The following is a 22,487-nucleotide window of genomic DNA, read 5'->3' on the forward strand; positions in this document are numbered from 1 at the left end:
CTGAGCAGAAAGTTTGTGACGTTCATGAGGAGGTAAATGAACAAAGCAAACACATCCAAAAGTATGCAAATCAAGATAGCTAGGATGCTGATGATGCAATCGATAATAAGGAGAATCAAAATTCAAGACCTGAGAGGGCAGTCTATTAATTAAGTAAACTGCGGTAGATAATGCCTCAACCCAGAATTTAGAAGGAACAGATGACTCAAGCAATAAGGTGCGAACAACGTCCAAGAGATGTCGGTTCTTTCGTTCCGCCACCCCATTTTGTTGCGGAGTATAAGGACAAGAGCGCTGAGAGACAATTCCTTTGTGGTGTAAGAAATCATGAAACTCGCGAGACATGTATTCTCCACCAGAATCAGACCTCAAAATCTTAATACTTGTAGAAAATTGGTTCTCAATATATGCTACAAAGGTCTGAAAAACAGACAGGACCTCAGATTTGGCCCGAAGAAAATAGACCCAAGTATACCGACTGAAATCATCTATGAATGTCACAAAATATTTATATCGAGCATGAGAAATTATAGGAGAAATGCCCCATACATCACTATGCACAATATCAAAGCATTTTGCAGCACGACTACCATGAGAAGAAAACGAAAGAGTTTTAGTCTTACCAAGCTTGCATACAGAACAGTCAAATGACAAATTTTTAGAAACACGTTCTTTATTGCCTAACAAACCAGAATTTAACATATGAGACAGAATAACAGAGTTTGGATGACCCAAACGTTTGTGCCATACTTCGTTCGGAGTGTTAACTGTCATACAAGCCAAAGATAAACAACTAGGAATTGAAAAGTGCAGTGGAAATAGTCTGCCAACTTTAGGCCCCTTCGCGAGTATCTTCCCCGACACCTGATCCTGCACAAGACAACCATTACGAGAGAAATGGACATCACAGTTTTTTTCAACTAACTGGCCAACTGAAATAAGACTACTAGAAAGTCCAGGAGATACATAAATATCTCTGAATGAAGGATTGATATCTCCTACTTCAGTAATAGCTAAATGACTCCCATTAGCTACTTGAATATGGGATGAACCATGATATGGACGAACATTGCAAAGAGTATCGGACGATCTGGTCATATGATTGGATGCAGCAGAATTAATAAGCCAAGACTTAGAAGAAATAGTACTATTACCTTGGAGCCCTAAGGCTGAAAAGGCTGACATAATCATCTGCTGGACCATTTCAGGAGTAAGAATAGCTGATCCGGCCGCAAAAGAAGCTGAGGACATCACTGGAGCAGAAGAGGTGTTCACTGCAGCCTGATAGGCAGTAGCTTGACGATTCTGAGGTCGAATGGGACATTCTTTGATAAAGTGGCCCTGTTTCTTACAGTAGTTGCAAGATTTCTTTGCACAGTTGGCAGCAATATGACCATACTCCTTGCAGCTGAAACGCTGGACCTTGCGCATATCCTTACCCTTCCCTTTCCCATGGGCTGCATAGGCTACTGGATTCGGGTTGGAATTTTGCTGGAACGTAGCCTGTGTGAGAAGACGCTGCTCCTCGCGAAGTAACTCTCCAAAACAAACATCCAAAGATGGAGAAGGATCCCGATTCATTAAATTTGAGCGAATAACCTCAAATTCAGGGCGCAATTTCATCAAAATGGAGCGTCAGATGGCAGGTTGGAAGAGAATGTATCTCTCTAAAGGAGGTCGTATAACTCTCATTAAGAGTACGCTCTCTAATCTTCCGACTTACTTTATGTCTTTGTTTCCGATTCCTATGAGTGTAGCTAAAAGACTTGAAAAAATTCAAAGAGACTTCTTATGGGGAGGGATGGGAGACGAGCCTAAGCTACATCTTGTAAATTGGAACCAAGTCTGTCGTCCCCTTCGGTACGGCGGGCTTGGCATTCGTAATTTGCATCAGTTTAATCAAGCTCTATTGGGTAAATGGCTTTGGAGATATGCTAATGAGAGTGAGGCTCTATGGTATAAGGTTATCAAAGCTAAATATGAAGATCAGGAGGGTGGTTGGTGCACTAAGGAGGTTTCGGGTTCCCATGGTGTGGGCTTATGGAAGCACATTCGTCAAGGTTGGAATTTTTTTGCCAAAGGTATTCGGTATGAGGTAGGGGAGGGTTCAAAAGTTCGCTTTTGGCAGGACATTTGGTGTGGGGACTCCTCTTTGAAGCATGCTTTCCCGTCTTTGTTCAGCATAGCCAGACACAAAGAAGCTTGGGTGAAGGATAACTTTATTTGGAGGAATGGGGTTGTCGAATGGAATGTCACTTTTGATGCGGTCAGTTCAGGATTGGGAGATGGATTTGATTTCTTCTTTCTTCGACCTGTTGTACTCGCACAAGATATCCATAGGCTCTATGGATTGTATTAGATGGTCTTCGTCTAAGAAAGGCAATTTCGAGGTTAAGTCTCTCTTCAAGGCTATGTGCAAATGTGACCATGAGGTGTTCCCTTGGAAGAGCATTTGGCGTACTAAGGTCCCTTTGCGAGTGGCTTTCTTTGGGTGGACCGCGGCTTTAGGCAAAATTTTGACTCACGACAACCTGCGGAAGAGAAACTTAGTGGTAGTTGAATGGTGTTGTATGTGCAAGAAGAATGGAGAGTCGGTTGATCATCTTCTTCTCCATTGCGAGATTGCAAGTGTCCTTTGGCATACTATTTTTAATCGGTTTGGGCTGTCTTGGGTCATGCCTTGCAAGGTGAGGGGCTTGTTCGATGGTTGGTGGTCGGGAGGTCGTTCCCGAAGCGCGGTAGTGTGGAAGATGATTCCTTTGTGTCTTATGTGGTGTATTTGGAATGAAAGGAATGCTAGATGCTTTGAGGACTCCACTAGGACTATAGAGGAATTGACTCATTTTTTCTTCTTTACTTTGTATTCCTGGACGGCCGCTTGGCTAGCTCCTATAGGGATTAGCTTCTCTGATTTCCTTTTTCATTTCTCTCCCTCTTAGGCGCTCTCTTTTATACTTCCCGTGTATGTGGGTTGCGCCCCTCTACGCTCTTTTATATCATATTTACTTATCAAAAAAAAAAAAATTTCATCAGGAATTGATCTCTCTTGCTTTGCTCATGAACTGTCTGAACAGCAGAGAGAGATGCAGCAGGTACCTTCGCATAAACCATATCAGAGAATTCTCCCCACAAATTTTGAAAACCAGAAAAATACTCCGGAATGGAGAGATTGCCTTGAGTGTAACTAGCAATCTCATATTCCAGCTGAAAACGGCGTGCGGTATTGTCCTGATGACAAACTTTCAACAAATACTCCCACATAGTCTTCGCAGTCTTATAGGGCCTCAGATTGAGCACAATAAGAGGATCAACAGACCCTAAGATCCAAGACATCACACGTGCATCCTTGACCTTCCACTTAGCCAACTCCTTAGTTTCCGTAGGAGCTGGATCACTACCGTCAATATGGCCCCACAACTCTTTTCCCATAACAAATAATTGAAACTGGGAATTTCAGTAAAACGAACCCCAAAAGCCTCGCTAGAAGACATGATGAAATAAGAAAATTAGAAATTAAAACACCTGATAAAGGAGTAATAGGCCCACCAGATCTGTTGGACAGCAAGCCCAAGTCCACACAAGTCAAACACCAATCAGCAACCCCAAACAGCAACTAAGCCCAAGCCCAGCAAACCCAAAGTTACCAGCAACTAAAAATATGAGCCCACAGCTACCAATCAAGCCCAAGCCCACCAAACAGCACCCAAACAGCAACCAAACAGCACCCAAATAACACCTCACGTCTTCACCAAACAGAAACAGCAACCAAAACGATCATGCGACCACGCTGCCGTCAGCCCAAATCCTCCAGAATCGCCGACAGCCCAAAACGACCACGCCGCCGTCAGCCCCTACTCCTCCAGAATCGCAGACAGCCCCAAATCCTTCACGACCACGCCGCCGTCAGCCCCAAATACACCAGAATCGCCGACAGCCCAAAAACGACCGACAGCCTAGATCGCCGACAGCCACCAAGGAGATCGCCGAAAGCCCCAGTCTGCCGACAACCACCACAAATCGCCGGAAACGCTCCACACCACACCAAAATAGAATCCGCCACACCTGAACCTGCCGACAGCACCAAATCTCAGACAACCCAGATCGCCGACAGCCACCAAGGATTCTCCACAACCTCCAAAGGCTCTCCCGACAGCCACTAATCAATGTAGACTGCCTCGACCCTCAACAAAAAACTGCCAAATAGCAGTTTAGAACCCACCAGAATGATCGAAGTTATCGACCGCCACAAAAAAAACAACAGGTAACTGAAAACCTAGAACAACCCTAATTTAGATGATGGCTCTGATACCATGTCAATTGTATTGAATACCTCTCAATGTGAGGGTTCCTCGTATTATATAGAAATTGTCTAGGTATTTACAGGCTGTATCTCAGCGACTACAGCAATCTAGGGAAATAAATAAGGTAACTAAAATCTATCTATTAATTACAATATACTATAGCTATAATACAAGAACATGCCATAACTAGAAAGACTAATTATGGCTAAATATATAATGATATATATAGACCGTATCTGACTGACACTTCGTTAATACCACATCAAAAAAAAGTGCCAGCTATGAGATTGTTGTAACCTCTTTTATGGTCCCTTGAGGAATACATTCCAACAGTTAGAAAATTTTGAAGGATTTGACTGAAAAAAATCAACAACACAAGGGCCAAAGTGAAACAAGTAACAAAGTACGACCAAAAGGTATTTTGTCCTTTTCATAGTAGTAGTTGTAATCAATTTGCATAGCTTATTCTAGGAAGTCTGTTATGTTAGCTACTGTGCTAGATAAACAACTGCATTTACTTCAGTCTACGAAATAAGAAAGTCAAGTTACATATGTGCTTATGAACTAAATCTTCATCTACCTCTTGACCTGTAATAATAGTGCTGTAGAAATACTTATCCCTCTTTCTCTCTCTCTCCCTTGGTGTTCGCTTGCATGCTGGATAATTTGCATCTTTTGGTTGCTATTTTAATGTTTTTATAAATATTTTTTATTGACAGTCGATTAGTGGTTCTGGAAGGGACTCTGTTGGAGATATTTTGGATGACTTCCTGCGTCAAAGGTTTGGTCCAGATTCTTATGAACGTGTTGAAATGGGAATTCTTCCTTCTAAGAAGGCAGCTGCTTTAAACAAGTTCAACAACAAGGAGTGTGGGAGATTTGTGTTTTTATTAGAATTTCGTGCGTGTCTTCCTAGCATCAAACTATCATCAGTTGATACTGTGATCATATTTGATAGTGACTGGACCCCCATGAATAATTTCAAAGCTCTGCAAAAGATAACAATCGATTCACAACTTGAGCAGATAAAACTTTTCCGCCTATATTCATCTTTTACCGTGGAAGAAAATGTTCTAATCCTTGCAAAGCAAAATAAGATCAGTGATAGCTTACAGAACATAATCCAGAGTACTTGTCATATGCTGCTCATGTTGGGGGTATCTCAATTATTTGATAATTTGGATAAGTTCCATAGTGCCAATACCCCTGCTCCTAGTGCAAGTTCTGTGTCTGAACAATCACTTCTGAAAGATGTAGTCCAGGAGTTCTTGTCCATCCTTCAGAATGGTGAAGACACTGGCACAACTAACTCGTCTATGATTTTGAGAGTTGAACAAGTTGGAGGAATTTACAGCACAAGTTCATTGCCCGGTGAGCGTACAGTTCTATTGTTGGATGAAGCTCAACCCCATATATTTTGGACAAAATTGTTGGAGGGAAAGCATCTTCAATGGAAATATCCTTTTGGTTCATCTCAAAGGATCCGGAAAAGGGTTCACCATGAGTTGCCAAAGAGACCAGAAGTGGAGAATGATCAAGTTGTAAAGAAGCGCAAGAAGATGCTCAACAGTAATGTTGATCCGACCTCTCTGAAACCTGGACTAGAGGAAAAAATAATTTCTAGAGACGATGAAGGTAAGTGGCTGATGAGACAAATAATTTCACTTTGTTGTGACATTCTCCATTATCCTTGATAAGGCTTTTGTTGGTGCAAGGAGATTCAGTGTTATCCTTGGTAGGGAAGGATTTTACATTTCTTTAATCCTAAATTTAGCTTGCTATGGCATCCCTTACTTCTGCAGGTGCAGATACTGTGACTCCATCTTTGTGTAGGCCAACTGCTCTTGTGAATGATAGCCTTCATGCACAAACAGCTCCTACCACACTTCGGCTGGTTAATAGTATCTCAGAATCACTGGAAGGTAATATGGTTGAATCTGAGGATCAAAGAAATTTGCGTGATGAGCAGGAGAGTCTTCATCTTCTTTTGAAGCCACAGATAGAAAAACTATGCCAAATTCTAAAACTCTCGGTATGTATGAAACTCATTCCCCTCCTGATAATATTATATTTATAATACTTGTTGATCTGCCATATTTCTTTTCCTCTACAATGATATCAATACATGTTATGTTAATGCAGGATGATGTCAAGGGCATGGTTGAAAAGTTTCTTGAGTATGTGATGAATAATCATCATGTCAACAGAGAACCAGCGACAATATTGCAGGCTTTTCAGATATCTCTGGTTAGAATTTTTCCCCATTCTCTTTTTAATGGAAAAGAAAAATATTCATTCTCTTAATCTTTAACTATTGTCTATCATCTGTTTGTTTGTGAAGTATCTGTCCAATCCTGAATGAAATGTAATTGGTGATCTTTTCTGTATATGAATATTTGAAATGCAATTAAATGTATGCTTACTCTTTCTATCAACTTAGAATTGTTATTTAATTCTTTAATATTTATATTTTTATCCTATTTTATTTCTTTTCCGTTCAGATGTCATAGCGTCTTCATCATCCAGGCCTCTGTTTCCTCTGGCAAGCATACATGAAAAAGCAATTTTTCCGTTTTAGGATGTATTCAGCTTAATGCATGTTGGTTCAATGAATGACCTAACAGCACTCTCAAAAAATGGAGAATTGAGGGTGTAACTTGCCTAGCCTTTTATAGAGATCATATAATGTCTTTCTGTGTAGTCTTTTTGTACGTGGATATTTTTAACTGATTTAACTGGCAATATCTCTTGCAACACGTGTAAAAGCCTGCACTCCCACTCGCAAAGAAAGGATATTGCTCTCAAAAAGTTTTATCAAGCTTTTGTAAGTAAATGTCCACAGTAGTTAGACCAAACTGATATGGAATACCCAGTAGGCAAAGTGAAGGAAAATTGGTATATATTTGAAAAGTTCATACATTGTTTGAGCACATGAAAATGTTTGCTCTATATATTGTCCACTTGGGAGGCTAGTGGACTGGAGTCTAGCCAGAATTGGTCCAAAATCAATATCAGTACAGTGGATCTCTCTTGTTTGTGCGTATTGTAGTTGCTACTGGCAGGGAGAGAGATGATTGTTTTTGAGAAAAGCTTTGTACAGTGCAGGACGTTAGCTTCCTTACTGCTAAACGGCATTATTGCACTCAAGTTAAAAATAAAGCTCAGCCTAAAAACATCATGTGGCTAGTTATACTTGGAAAGACTCAAGGCTGATCCTTTAGAACTTCTATCCAGCTAGTCCTCTCTCTCTGATGAATGTTTGGGAACTCTTTTGTTTCTACTTGTGTTTGACCATGCCGCCAACAAAGCTGCTTGTTTTCTTTTTGCCCTAAACAGCTTTGTATCTTTTTTTAGGTTGAACAAGACTTTCATTCATTGAAAATAATGAACACAAATATTTAAACATGTCATTATATATTTTACTATTGTACTGGACTTGTGTTTGCATGTCTGCAATTTTTTTTTTTTCTTTTTCCATAATACTATGGCATTTCTAACAAGATGTTTTACTGGTGCATTGTTCAAATTTCAGTGTTGGACTGCAGCATCATTGCTAAAGTACAAAATTGACCACAAAGAATCGCTGGCACTTGCAAAGCAGCATTTAAATTTTGACTGCAAGAAAGAAGAGGTGGACTATTTTTACTCATTGTTGCGCTGTCTGAAGAACATATTTTTATACCGTACAGGAAATTGTAAAGTTATGAAGTCTTCAAGTGTCTCGGGTTTATCAACTAAAGGTGTTACGAAGGAGCCTTCACATGCAAGGCTTCCACAACCAACAATATCTAACTTGCAAAAGGTGAAGGGAGATGTTGAAGCCTGGTCACTGCATGAAGAATTCTCTGATAAACAAGTCCTTTCCCAGCTAGCAAAGAAAGATGTTTCAAAAAGTATCAAAGAAATTCGGAAGAAGTGTGACAAGCAGTTGATGAAACTCGATCAGAAGCAACAGGAAGAAAAGGATAAGATTAAGAGAACTACCGAGGAAGAAAAGGCACAGCTTGAGAAAAGGCACAGAATGGAGTCAACTATAATCTGTGCTTATTTACAAAGTAATTTTTCTATGAGAATAGATAAACTTAAGATAATGGATAACGAACATGCAAAAAGAATTGAAGAACTGGACTACCAGATGGAGATACGCCTTAAGCGTCTTGAGGAAGCACTGCTGGTTGCAAAGAAAAACGTGGTTGAGAGGAGGGACCTTTTGGTGGAAGAAGTGAAGTCCTGGGCTCAAGTTGAGCTATTAAATAAGACACCTTCAAATAAACCTGGGCATGGGGTGAAATGCTTGAAGACTTGTGACCGAATTGCAGCTCATGATGGTTCCGAGAATGTTGCACTTGTTTCTGGTCATCTTTCAGAAGAACATTGTCCTGACAGACCTGTACAAAGCTCACCAGGCAATGGACTGGGATTTTATGGAATTTCTGAAACTGTTCCTGACGAAGCTGTAGGATGCTGCAGTGCTGTTGAAACTCCAGCTCTCCTGTGTAGGCAGGATAGTGTGAGTGATGAATTAAATACCATGGCTCCTGAGGGTGTCTCAGTTACAGGATTTGAGAACTGCAATGGAGCTGGCAGTTCAGGTGATGATCAGGTTAACATTGACTCAGTTAATCCTTGTTCCAAAGAGCATAATGCTGATGAAGCCACGTCTAGCAATCCAGATGCAGAGGTCCCACTGAAATTGCCTGAAACTGTCAATTCCAATGATGGTCAGCAAAATGTTATCTCCGTGAATCAACCATCAGAAGAACAAAGGGCTGACCGATCCAGTGTGCCAAATAAAGGGGTCCCATTGGGAGTGCCAGAAACTGTCAGATCCAGCAATGGTCCAGAGAATCTCTCCTCTGTGAGTCCACCTTCATCTGATGAACAAATTCCTAATGGAGCCACATCAAACATGGCTGATGGAGAAGTTCAATTGGTAGTGTGTGAAGCGGCTCCTTGTAAAGTAGTGGAGGTTGATAACATCAACAATCAGAATGATAGAGCATATGCTGTGGCCTCAGATAATTTTACTGGAGTCGACCAGCAAGATGCAGCAAGTAATACCATCCATCAAAACCCTCATTCTCAGGAGCTTTTCCTGGTAAATTCACCTTCAGTGCAGCCCATGACAAACTTGGCTCAAGGTGGTCCTGTGCCATGTAATCAGGTAGTGTATGTTACTATCATAATGCACATATCAAGGAATGTAATTTTGTTCTGAGGACGGAACAATGTAATATTATTGTAGTTTTTAAAGGGTTTCTGAACACATGTAGAGATATGTATGCTATAACATTCTTGGTTAATTGTTAATCTGATTTCATTTTGTCTATTGTCCATATTCTCCTACAATAATATCTGTCAAAAGAATTGAAAAGAAAAGAGTCAGTTTAGCTGCCCAATTCTTACTAATGAATCCATATATGTCCAGGCACTCCAAGATGAATGTACCCTACCATACACAGCTGCTGGGTTGCCAGTTGGGGAAGACCCAGTTACTGACATGCAGAATACTCCGCAACAAGTTGAACTTTTAGCATCCCATCAAAATGATGCTGTACTTTCCAGAATAGAGCCTGTAATGCAAATACAGTTACCATCTACTGATTCACATTCTGGCAACAGTGCTTCTGACTTACATTCAGCTGGTAGAGTTGAACATGTGCCAAGCTTTGAAGGCCATACGTCCAGCCAATTTGCTCAGATTCCCATGCAAGTGGTTGAGAACCCTGTTGAGCTTTCAGAACAAGCTGTTTTGCAACCTTCAACATCACATGTGTTGCATTTTCCCATTGATGAACCTATAGGTGGCTTGCGAACACAATTATCAGACACAAGGAGTATGCCCATTGCCACAGAATTTAGTAATCGTCCTATACAAACTGCACCCCCTGTGGCATCCCGCATGCCTATGATTTTGTATCCTGACCCGCTTCAAAACGAGTTGGAAAGAATACGTAAAGAAACAGATCACACGATCAAAATTCATGAAGATATGGTCCGTTTCCAGTTTACTTGGTTGCTTGATGTAGTTATAATCTTTTTTCATTATCTAACAGCTAAGTTTTTCTTTTTGAGCAGAAGTTGCAGGTCAAATCTGATTGTGAGAAGGAGATTGAGGAGGTTGTTGCTCAAATTCGTAGAAAGTATGAGACTAAAATTCAGGAGATGGAAGCTGAGTTTGATATTAAGAAGAAGGAACTGGATGTAAATCATACCAAAGTGCTGATGAACAAAATCTTGGCTGACGCTTTCAGGTCTAAATGCATGGCACCTGGTTCATCAGGAAAGCAAGGTATGTTGCATCTCATTCCTTTTTAACGATTAGTGTTCATTTCATTAGTTGGCTGCTCAAATTTAGATGTTAAGATGAGTAATGTTGTTTACTTAAGCTCTGTAGTTGATGCAGAATGTATACCTTGGTCCTTAGACTTTATTTCTGTATAACTTAGGGCATGTTACAAATCATGCTTCTGCTTCATGTTTTCTAATCAATTGAAAATCTGTTTTTGTATGAAAGATATAACTTCTTGTGTAGGATGCTTCTTCACTTTTGGAATAGAGCTATCACAATGGTCGACTATATGTTGGAAACTGGTTCACTTGACATCACCGCCCACTTGTGCGCGTGAGCAGCTTTCGCACTTACAAAAGAGTGTCTTTTTCTTCCCCCTCTCCCTGCAGCTCCTCTTCCAAAGAAGAAAAAGCAAATAAAAAACGTAAACTAGGTTAAATACAAAAAAAAATCTATGATGATTGAGAGGAAGAAGTAGATACAATGATTAGTGGATTTCATGCATATAAAAAAACGATTCAGTAAATATGAATTTTGAATAGTAACAATGATGTAGGACAGTCAACAAAAGTCTAAAAGCGAAGAGAAAATAGGAGAAAAAGAAGAAATAGAACCAGGAGAAGAAAGAAAAGTTAAGAGGAAGAAGAGGACGACAAAACCATGTCAATAATATTATTCATCAAAATCTGCTAATACAAATGAAAAGTAGTAACATACTTGGGCTAATGACCCGCTAAAATAACATAAAGTCCAAAAATAACTAATAAAACAAAGATGGAAAATTAATAACAAGCCCGATAATGATCTATCTCTCAATCACCCAACCACAAGATCTTGGGCTGGTGTGATCTGTGGCACATGTATGGTGCTCCCTATCACTCTCCTGTGGTGGGAAGAGCTCGACCTCGTCGAGTTTAGCTCACGGTAGACCTGGTAGTACTATGAAAAGCATAATCATCTGCTGCAAGTTCTCCTCGGGAATCCATGAATCTAGTCGGCCCTTCCAACAGACTAGAAAATACTGAACTCCTCCATCCCTGGGAAAAACAACCTGCTCATCTAAAAAGATATCAATACATTCTTGATGTGCTGGTGGGAGGGGTTGCTGTGTAGGATCATGCCTAGGGTAGGTGTTGGGGAAAAGGGGAGGTTATTCAAGAGGATTGTCTGGAAGAATGGTGTGGACTGGATACGCAATTAGTTCCCTTACATTGAATGTGGAGCTAATACCAGGATCAGGTGGAACATCACTGACAAACACATTTGGTGTATCCCACTGCAACACTTTCAAAGGCCCAACACTATGAGCTTGTAGTTTTCGAACAGGTCCAAGTGGAAACTGTTCGAATAATCTGGACCATGACATTGTTCCAAATATTGAAGTCATTGAGATGCTGACATAAGTCGACCTCAATTTTATATTGGGTACGGCTTGCTTGAATTTGTTTTCGAGTCTCACCATGAAGATCATGACTGACAAGTGACAACTGTGTTGGTTGACTTAGAAACTCTACAAGTGCAAACCCACTTGAACCTGTGCATTGTCCTAAGCATAGGAAACCTTTTGACACCTACTGACAGGATCAAAAGGTAGGTTCAGAAAAATTTACCACCTTAAAGTCGTCTGAGAGCCCAGAACTTTTATTTTGGTGGCTCTTGAGAATCCTCAGAATTCTCTTTAGGCTGTTCAGACACAAAACTTATCATACATACACTGGGTATTTCAAGACCACTTCCTTGCTGACCTCTCTGACTCAGACACCAATTATTGGTGGTTTTTATGTGGTCGTTGAGGTCTTCCTATTGATTTTGGATGCTTTTTAATTGATCTAGCAAATATTTGCTAAAAGTTTCAAATTGGGTGGAGTCAATGACAGCTTGGGATGGCAGACTAACGGGCTTACTGAAACAAATTATTGAATATTTAATCAAGAGGTCCGATTAATCATGAGGTTGTATGAGCATGGCAAGTTTATCTCTAGTTATGAATGTAACATAGTTTTGTATTCAATTACTAAACATAGTGGATGAGGGTTATGTGTTTTGTAAGAGCAAAAGTGAAAGACAAAATATAAATTAGTTATATACTTAAATACTAAACATAGTGGATTTGTGTTATGTGTTTTATACAAATGGAAAAAAAATCGTGCCTATTTGTCTCGTCTGGACTATTTGGAGGGAGAAATAATAGGAACTTTGAGGACTTGGAGAGATCATTAGAAGATATTCTTTCCACGTTTCTGCGTACTTTGTAGCTTTGGACTGCGGGATATCTTTCCCCTTTGTCGATTAGTTATGCTGATTTTTTTATTCGTTTTTATTTTTCTACTTAGGTGTTTCCTCATGTATACTTCCAGTGTACCTAAGGGCACCTTACACTTTTAATAAAGGACAAAGTTTTATTCCAAACTGAGTTGGAGGAATTTTCTTCAACGTAGTCTATATAAGTGATTATTACTTTTAATTAAACATGATTATTACTTAAAAAAAATGGAAAAAAAGGTACAAAAATGGAAAAAGAAACGAATGAGAGTATTTGATTGGCAGGTAACCTTTTGTTTTGTTCCTCTTTCCTCGGAAAGGCAATCAAAGGTTATGGTTTATCTTTGGACAAATTTGGTGGTAAAAAGCTGGTGGAGGGTTAGCTTTCTCAGAACTAGAGCTGTGTGTTATATTATGTATGTGCCTTTTCTCAAGTTTGGCTGTAGTGTTATTTCCTCAATGGAAGTGATCTTCATGAATATTTGTTGTGTATCCACATAATATCACTAACTGCTGAATGTATATTGAATTTACATATATTTGCTAGTTTTCCCTCATCACCCCCTATATCTCATTTTCCTCGCAGATGTGAATTCGAGTTTCATGCAGCAGGTGGTTCAGCTATCGATGCAGCAAAATGCACAAGGGCCTTCTCTTGTTGCTGGTCCATCTTCAGCCAGCCTTTCTGCAGCTATCCTACAGACTACCAGCGTACCTGCAGCTATCCTACAGACTACCAGTGTACCTGCAGCTAGCCCTCATATTACAAGCCCAGCTGTGCAGTCTCACCATCCTTCGGTTTACTTGAATACTCCTACAAGACCCCCCAACATCAGCTCCATCTCCCCTCCCGCAGGAAATCTCCAGATTGGCAGTGAAATTCGTGCTCCAGCCCCACATCTGCAACCTTTTAGACCTGCTACATCCATGTCTACAAACAGTCTGCCTGCTCTTCCACGTCAGCAGGCACCTGGCAACACTGCTACATCCATGTCTACAAACAGTCTGCCTTCTCTTCCACGTCAGCAGGCACCTGGCAACACTGCTACAACCCGAGTAGCACCTTCATGCCTATCTTCTGGTCCTTACAATAGGGGCCCGAGGCTTGAAACTGTCGATGAATTTGACTGTCGATCTGGTGCAAATCCACCAAATATGCCCCGACAACTATCTGAATGCGGCACAAATAGCGTGCAGGTTAATGCTGTACGTACGGCTGACATTGTTTGTTTATCAGATGATGACTAACCCACCCACCCATGATACATTGTAAGGTAACCTTTGTGCCCCCAAGAGGGCTTTTGACAATGGCCTAGTGACTAGTGAGAGAGAGCAGAGCTGGTGCCAGATGTTAATATTGTTGAAATTGTGTAGTAATGTAAAATCATTCTCTATTTCTAATTGTTAAATATTCCCTTTTTTCCCCCCCACTATTGGAAATTGAGTCTTCAACTGACAACTTTGATATTCAATCTCAGAAATATGGAAATTTTTACCCAGAAAGTTGGTACTTTTAATAATCCCGAAGGGGTGGCGCGAAGTTAATTTTTTGTTTAGTCGGGGATGATGTGATTATATGCATGTGAGGAAGTAATTATATGTTATGCATGACAATGACAAATTCCAATTAGCGAGTAATCGTCAGATTGTAGTAGGCGTTACCGCAAAATGAAAATGATAGTTGGTACTAATATTATGTTTCATTTTTTTTTTTTTTCCTAATTTTTATTATGTTTTTTCTGCTAGAAAGATTTTTCTAGAATGAAGAAAGTAGGGATGTAAAGGTGGTTACGGTCAGTGATTATTGACAAAAATCACTAACCATAACCATCTACAACATAAAAGGCGCAATTTTAAAAGGCGCGAACGCACCATCTACAACATGAAAGGCGCAAACTTTTTGGGCTTTCTCAAGATAAACATATAACTAATTTTCAGTTTTGGGCTTTTTTTGGATCACTGTATCATTTTTTTTACCCTCATTTGTTTTTGGGTGTCCTACATCTATTAAAGTAGATAGGTAATTTTAGTAACCCAAATAATTAACTAAGCTTAGGTAGCTTAGTTAGAAGGTTAATTTGGGTTTTGGGTCACTAGCAACAACTAGAGGGGCATTTTGAGATTTGGGATTTCAGACCGGAGGTACGCTAGGGTTACCGAACGTACACTCTTGTCTGTAGTTGAGGACGTACGCATGGGGACCACCAGACGTACGCTGACAATAGTATGTTGTACTCTGCCAATAGTACATAGACGTACTCTACTTTGGAATACCCCCTAGGTAATACTGGAATGTACGCTACAGCCTTATCGCTGTGTAAACAATATTGGACATACGCCCCAATAATACCTGGATGTTCGCTACTATTCAGAGAAGTTGGTAGCACCCTCTGCTATAAATACCGCCCTACCCACCTTACTTTCACATGCTCATTTATGCCCCCAAGCTCCCTAAACTCTATGAAAGTGTTTTGTGAGATTTTGTGTGTTTAGTGGAGAAGAGAGGAGGTTCTTAAAGTTTCGCTTCAAGGAGGTAATATCCTTAAGCCTAGCTCCTTTCTTAGCTGTTATGCTATTTAATTGCTAAATCAGTTATTGGTTTTGAGTTTCTAGCTAGGTGATGCTTTAATCTTGGCGGTTTAATAGTTTATTTTGGTTTAAGCATGGGTTAGCGTTTGATTCTTGTTGGACATATTTCATTTTTCATAGAGGCCTTGTTTTGAGATAGGAGGTTTTAAAAATCCTTTTGGTAGCTTTAGAAGTAGTTTGGGAGGATAGGAGGATGGTTGAACCAATTGAGGTTCTATCTGAAACTCTCTGGGCAGATGTACGGCCATGAGACCGGACATACGAGCCTTCTGGGCGAACGTACGGCCATGAGACCGGACATACGAGCCTTCTAGGCGGACGTACCGCCACGAGCCCTAACGTATGGTCAGAAACGTTTCAGGGAATGCCACTTTGGCCAGTCGTCCAATAGCCTCTGTTTTCATGTTCTAGGTTCGTTTTAGTTGGATTTAGAACAAATGATGGGTCTTTTCTCAGTATTCGAGGTTATGGACCCTCAAGGGAATTTTACGGAGGAACCTTAGGACTCAGGTGAGTACAAACTCACACGGATGCTTGTTGTTACTTTTCCTGCATTGCACGTTTATATATATATCAAACATGCATATTTTGCAACTGTCATAAAATACATTTTAGAACTACTGTGAACTCTCTTTTGCGAAAACATATGTTGATTAATAAGATAATGATGAGGATTGTAAAACTATGTATGTAAAAGACTGATAAGATTAATTGCATCGTATAACATGGTACACCGGTACGTGCGGGATAACGGCTATGGGTTTACTATACATATTAACTTTATGGTCAAATGTGTGTGATGTGGGCTTTGGATCCAATGGTTTCGTGACCAAAGCGTAGCCATTCCCTAATGGATGGTCACTATAGGACGGACATCATTAGTGGTGTGGCCCGAGGTCAGACTCGGCAGTGCCACTAATGTTATGTACGGTAACATACAATATCTGGGGTACCAGTGTTGTATTACAGGTCCCTCGGGACAGTGCCAATCCTGCTGAGAATGAATAATATTTTGGGTAGGTCATACGGTTGAACTATTACTATTACTCATGATTATAAATATATATTATATCTATATCACATCCATGATAAACTATCATAATGTTGCATATGCTTTATAAACAACTGAGTTACTATTTAATGACCGGTATGTCATGTACATTTATACTCACTAAATCTTTAGACTTACCCCTTGTATTATTCCTTTTTTTTTTTTTTTTTTTTCATATGTACAACTATGCAGTTATAGATAGTTTAGCGGAAGACGGATACTGCGAAGCATTTGGTTACCTTGGAGGATTCAACCCAGGAGATGCTTGAGGACTTATTGCAAGCTTTGGTGGGTACTCATGGTAACTAGTACTTTTTGAGTTATGTTGTAGACTTAGAGCTTTTATGCATGCTTGCATATTGAGGTATAGCATGAATCCCTTGTAAAGATGATGACTTGTATAGCTACTTGATGATCTTTGGTAGATACTCTGGTTGAAATGATTAATGTTTATAGAATCTTTTTGTTTCCGCTGTTTAGTATCCTCTCTTTTCGAGGAGTAAAGGTCCCTGAGTTTTATTCGAAGTGGAATAAGGTTGGGTGATGAACCGTGTAGCTAATTAATTTATGGTTCGTTACAGTTGGTATCAGAGCAGTTGCTCTTCGAACCTTAGGAATGGATCTGTTAAGTATTAGGTCTAGATTTATTAGAGCTTTTGGCTCCGCAGACTATAGGAATTGATCTATTAGATGCTAGGGTGATCTACAAGAGCATAGGATTGATTTAATGTATACAAGGGATACAGAGTTTTGATACTTAATGATCTTGAGGATGTTGGACTTGTGGATCTTAGGAATTCAATATGGTATTGAAGTCAAGATTAGGATCGCTTTGATGATGCAACTTTGGAGATTAGGTTTGATCTGCACTAAGATAGCTACTTAAGGTCTTAAGCTTAGATCTACATTAAGACATTGGACAAGGTGGTAGTAGCTTAGGCCCTTAGTAAGGATAGGTTTGCGATTAGGTTTGACGTTTTGAGTGAGATGTGACTTGTCACTACACGATGGCATTAGGAGCAATGATGGAAGAGGCCATCCCATCCTGATGAAAAGACAAGGAATGTTCTGGACGCCTCCCAAACATTGGAAACTGTGGCAAGTTTTTTGGTGGGGGTTTTGGTCAACGTATGAGGAGAAGGGATTCCAAGTGGAATCAAGGGTTGTTCTTTCAAGGAGTTTTATAAGCATCGTTTCCTTGTGTTTAAGGGGAATCTAAACTTTGGAGAAGTGAGGGATTGGCTTATGAACTTAGAGGTGCTGCTCCAAGCCATGGACTACAGTAAAGAGCAAAGAGTCAAGTATGCAGCCTACAAGTTCTCTGGAGAAGCAAGGTGATGGTGGTATGCTAAGAGGAACTCGCTAGTGATGGAATTAGGAAGCGAGGATGCTATTACATGGACCCGATTCAAGGAAGAGTTCTATTGGGAATACTTGTGGAGCTTAAGGAAGAGGACACCCCAAGAGTTGCGGTCCAACAAGGAATAGAGTCATTGGTGCCATAAGTGTGGCATGCCACATTTTGGGAAATGCAGATCAAGGAAGAATTTGTGCTATGGATGTGGCAAGGTGGGACACTTCGTTCGAAACTGCAACCAAGCCAAAAGGAATGGTACTGGTCTACTTGGAAGGAAATGATGGCAAGACATGGGATAAGCATAACCACTAGAATTGTTTAAGGCATGCGGGTTTGCTTTGTTTTGGAGTTAGGCGCTGGGTTACTAGATGAATACTCAGACATCAACCAGTTGTATTTTGTTTTGTACTTGCACTTGATTTGGGGTTTTGGACCTAAAAGTGAAACATTAACTAAGAGTTTTGTTAATGCATGAGGTTTGTTACGCTATGTTGGTGTGTGATGATAAGATTCATGATTTTGTTAATTGCCCATTATAAGTATGTTAAGGCACGATATTCTTGAACTTGGATTCCTTTGAGATGGGGTAAACAGCGATTGGTGAATCGCTTAGGTTTGGATCATATGGGCATGGATTACACGATTTTGGGTTGCTTATTAGCTAAAAGATTCTAGAGGACATTTCTGTACTTAAATGGACTAAGGAGTTCTCGGGTACAGTTGTCTGTGGAGACAAAGGAGGTGGCTAGAGCTAATCTGAGGATTTTGATCGCAAGATCAATTATCATCCTGGCAAGGCTAATGTAGTAGCTGATGCATTAAGTAGAAAGTCGACGGTAGAGCTTGCCGCTCTTGGAATTTCCCAACCCCAATTGGTTGTGGAATTAGCTAGGATGGGAGTAGAAGTGGTAGATGAGGGTGTGCTTGCACGCTTGTCTAACCTGGTGGTTGGATCGGAATTGCTTGCTAGGATTAAGGTCGCTCAGTTAGAGGACCCTTAGTGCACCAAGATCAAGCAGTTGCTATGACACAAGGGTTTTGCCTTAAGGATGATAGGTTGCTCACCCATTTCAAATAAGTGTGTGTTGGGGGACGAAGGACTAAGAAAGGAGATCATGAGCAAGGCTCACCATTCTCCCTATACTCTACATCCCAGAAGTACCAAGATGTACAAGGATGAGAAGAGGGCGGAATTGGAGTTTTGTACTGATTTCCACCCATAGACGGATGGTCAGTTGGAGCGGACTAACCAAATCCTAGAGGACATGTCACGGCTTGCGCATTGGACTTCAAGGGTAGTTGGATTCAGTACCTACCTTTGATCAAGTTAGCTACCGGTGACTATTGGAATGCTGTGAAGCACTTTATGGACGTAAGTGTTAGTCGCCCTTGTACTGAACAACGTTCCTATACTCTTGATCTTATTCTTTAGTTCTATAAATACATTGGAGACAATGCATGATTCAAGTTTGGGGGTATGGAAAAACAAAACACGGTCCATTTTTGTTGTTTTGTCATTCTTAAGCATATGGTTAAGCTTTGATTTTGGTTTGAATTTCATTGGTAGGCTTAAAGTTATGAGCACATGATCAGTTGACTTAGGAATTTTGAGTCTTGTTACTTACTTTTGGCAACATGAGATGGTTCTTGTTTCAATTTAAATCTATCTTGAGCACACTAGCACATGTCTGTGAGGTATGAATTTTGAGACCAATTATGTTTGTTTTCAATATCTTGAATTCTGTTGGGTTACATATTGGATGAATAACTTTGGCATGCTATATAATAATAAAAAAATAATAATCAAGTTTGAATTTTTCGCTCAGTAACCAGACCTCTTGCCTCATTAAGCAGTGAGTGTTCGCGTCAAAAAGTGAAATTTTTGGGTTGATTAATAAAATGGCTAGCTTAGCTTCGTAACCTTTTTGACTCGAGTTAGTAAGTCCTTAGGGGTGTCTTTACACCTAGTGCCCTAAAGCCATTTGGTTTGGGAGATATTGGCCTAACACTCAATACATGGGTCAACTAGAAAGCATAAGGGAGCTAAGCATTGCAAAGCCTACAAGAAAAAAAAAATAAAATGTATGCATTGGTTGTTTTATCTGATAGGAAGTCCAAAGAATTCTAAGATGTTGATTCATTCATATTGGAATTATTTTGAAGCCTCATGATTATGTGTTAGTTCACTTTGCACTAATTGAAGCTTCTTGTATCTCAATCTGTCATTTGTAAGTGATTTGACTTGTAAATTCCTTGGAATTGTAAAGATGGAGTTTATAAGCTTGCTAATGAATGAGAACCATTATTTCTGTGATACTTTATCCTTTTGAATGACATAAAGATGACAATGTTTGTGGATATCATTCCTGAAAAACCCTTACGAGACTTCACTTGTCCTCTAGGGAATGCCTAGGAGTTTAAAAGGTATGTTGCATATGCTAAAAGCAATCGTATATCCCACGAAAGATGGATTTATTCTTTTGTTTTTTAATTTATTTTATGTTTTGTATTGCTAAGGGACTAGCAATATGTAAGTTTGGCGGTGTGATAAGCATTGAATGTTGCACATTCAAGCCCCTTAATTTTCATATGTTAATTCCTTAGCATTGTTATTTGTTTGATTTTATTTTGTTTCTATCTTTTAGGGCTTCAAATGACAAATACAAGAAAAACCATTGATTTCGGGCTTAAAATGAAATTTAATGTAGTAGGGTACTGCAACATCACTATAGTAGTTACTGTAGCAATTACTACAGTGCGCTTGAGCTCAGCTACAGTGCGCTCGAGCGCACATGGGCGGCGGAGACAAAAAGGAATCAGAAATTGATAAGGAAAGTTTTTCTTGGTCTCCCAATCTGACTGGTACGATTTTTTTTGGATTCCTAGGGCTTCTAGGGTTTTCCTAATCTCTATAAATAGACATCTAAACATTGTAAGCACACATACCGCTTCGTAGAGCTAGAAATCATAAATTTGTCTTTGGAGCTTAGAAGATCATGAGCGTCTAAACCCCTTTGTGGGGTGTTGATGTAACCATATCCAAGCACAATGGTTTGATTGTATTTAGTTTCTAGATTTTCAATTTATGCATGTTGATTGTACAACTATGAGAATTGTTACCTTTTGATTCTGTTCTTAATTATTAAATGCAATTGTTCTTAAATTCCAAAATCAATATTTATGAAATTCTTCTCTTGTCTTAGAAAGTATTTTACTTTTGTTGGTCTCAAATCATTCTTGTTTTCTGTGATTATGAGGATGATGGTTATACAATGGGTTTAATTGACATATGATCAATAGGATTTGATAAGCCATGCCTAGTGAAGACGGATTGTACTACATCCTAGTTTAGTGTAATTTTGGTAGACAGTCCGTGCCAACCAAAGATGGGTTACACTTATTCATTGATTGTATGAATCCTGTTAAAGAATTTGACAATTTATACCTAGGGAAGACGGGTCGTACAGTATCTTAATAGTTAGGTGGACGATTCGTGTCAACCGAAAATAAATTATGCTTATTCTTTAATAAGGTAGTTTATTGTTTATTTATAACATGACTAGAATGAATTTTTGGGATTAAATATGATTAGCCATTGTTATGCGGATAGAGGTAAAGTCAATACCCTACGCTCTCTCTCTTATTTTAAATCTCTTTTATTTTCATGCACTTTAGTTCTAAAGAAAATCAAATCAATTCTCTTTTTAATTAAGTTAATTTTGATCTTTTTAATTTGATAACAAAACCCCTACAGTCCTTGAGGTTCGACACCCTCTCTATAGCCGTATCCTACAAAGATTTGTCCTATTGCGAGTGGTTATTTTTATAATTGATATTTTTGGTCACAAAAATACCACATTAGTCATGTTGGAACTATTGCTTTACTAAAAATTAGAGTTCATCACTAAACTGGCATGGACATTATATGCGTTAATATTCACTAAGTCTTAGACTTACCTCCCTTTTTATTTATGTTTTCCCCTATCATTACTAATATTTGTGCGGTTTAACTATCATAGAAGAGGATGCCGTCGTACCAGACTTGAGTGATTGCACAAGATCTGATTCGAGTCATTTTTTAGGATATGGACCCGGTATGGTTGAAGTCCATGTGGAAGGATGGAGGAACTGCTCATGATGATATGATCGAGATTTTAATCTCGTTAGCCCTACTCAAGCTTGGATCTAGGATTTGATCTGTTGATATTTTGTTGGGACAATAATGTTAAGTTATGGATTGTATTCCTATTTTGATGACACTCAGATGACTTGTACATTTGATGGTGATATATATATTATGAGGTTTTATATTTACTCTGGTGCATGTTGTGTGGATGTTAAATTTACTGCTCTCTATTTCCTATAGTTTTCGAAAGTCTTCTGCTGATATTTTCTCGTTTTGACGAGAAATGTTGAAATCCCAGAGTCTTGTCCCGCGAGGGATAAGGTTGGGAGACAAACCATGGGGTCAATTACTAGTTAATTAATTTTCCCATCGGGCTCGTTACAACGCCACTTTCGCTAGTCGTCCAATAGCCTCTGTTTTCATGTTCTAGGTTCGTTTTAGTTGAATTTATTATAATTAATGATAGATCTTTTCTCAGTATTCAAAGTTATGGAGCCTCAAAGGAATTT

General features: G+C 39.4%; 2 protein-coding genes across 5 annotated transcripts in view; one reads left to right on the top strand and one right to left on the bottom strand.

The window, feature by feature from the left end:
- Positions 1-14,322, top strand: part of MOM (ATP-dependent helicase family protein) — a 51,237-nt gene extending 36,915 nt beyond the window's left edge. For all 4 annotated transcript variants that reach the window (XM_059574752.2, XM_059574754.2, XM_059574755.2 and 1 more), the window contains exons 14-20: positions 5,021-5,936; positions 6,104-6,333; positions 6,444-6,548; positions 7,834-9,465; positions 9,730-10,296; positions 10,380-10,593; positions 13,442-14,322. In XM_059574752.2, coding sequence (XP_059430735.2) covers positions 5,021-5,936; positions 6,104-6,333; positions 6,444-6,548; positions 7,834-9,465; positions 9,730-10,296; positions 10,380-10,593; positions 13,442-14,103 — 4,326 coding nt within the window. In that variant the 3' untranslated portion in view covers positions 14,104-14,322. The remainder of the gene's footprint in view (positions 1-5,020; positions 5,937-6,103; positions 6,334-6,443; positions 6,549-7,833; positions 9,466-9,729; positions 10,297-10,379; positions 10,594-13,441) is intronic.
- On the bottom strand, positions 675-3,403 carry LOC148584149 (uncharacterized). The gene is made up of 3 exons (XM_088519277.1): positions 3,036-3,403; positions 1,155-1,628; positions 675-870 (listed from the first exon to the last, which is right to left on the bottom strand). Exons 1-3 carry the CDS (start codon positions 3,331-3,333, stop codon positions 833-835), a joined length of 810 nt encoding a protein of 269 aa, XP_088375403.1. The 5' UTR covers positions 3,334-3,403; the 3' UTR covers positions 675-832.
- Positions 14,323-22,487: the final 8,165 nt, after the last annotated feature.

Source organism: Corylus avellana, chromosome 8, assembly GCF_965113065.1.
Source record: "Corylus avellana chromosome 8, dhCorAvel1.hap1.2, whole genome shotgun sequence".
Lineage (NCBI taxonomy): Eukaryota > Viridiplantae > Streptophyta > Magnoliopsida > Fagales > Betulaceae > Corylus > Corylus avellana.

Excerpts from the sequence above, each read along its gene's own strand:
- LOC148584149 (XM_088519277.1), bottom strand. The coding sequence starts at position 3,333 with ATGTCTTGGATCTTAGGGTCTGTTGATCCTCTTATTGTGCTCAATCTG. Across the intron at positions 1,629-3,035 it reads GCAAAGCAAGAGAGATCAAT|TTTTGATGAAATTGCGCCCT; the intron begins TCCTGATGAAAT and ends TCTGACGCTCCA. Across the intron at positions 871-1,154 it reads TTCAGCCTTAGGGCTCCAAG|GATCAGGTGTCGGGGAAGAT; the intron begins GTAATAGTACTA and ends TGTCTTGTGCAG.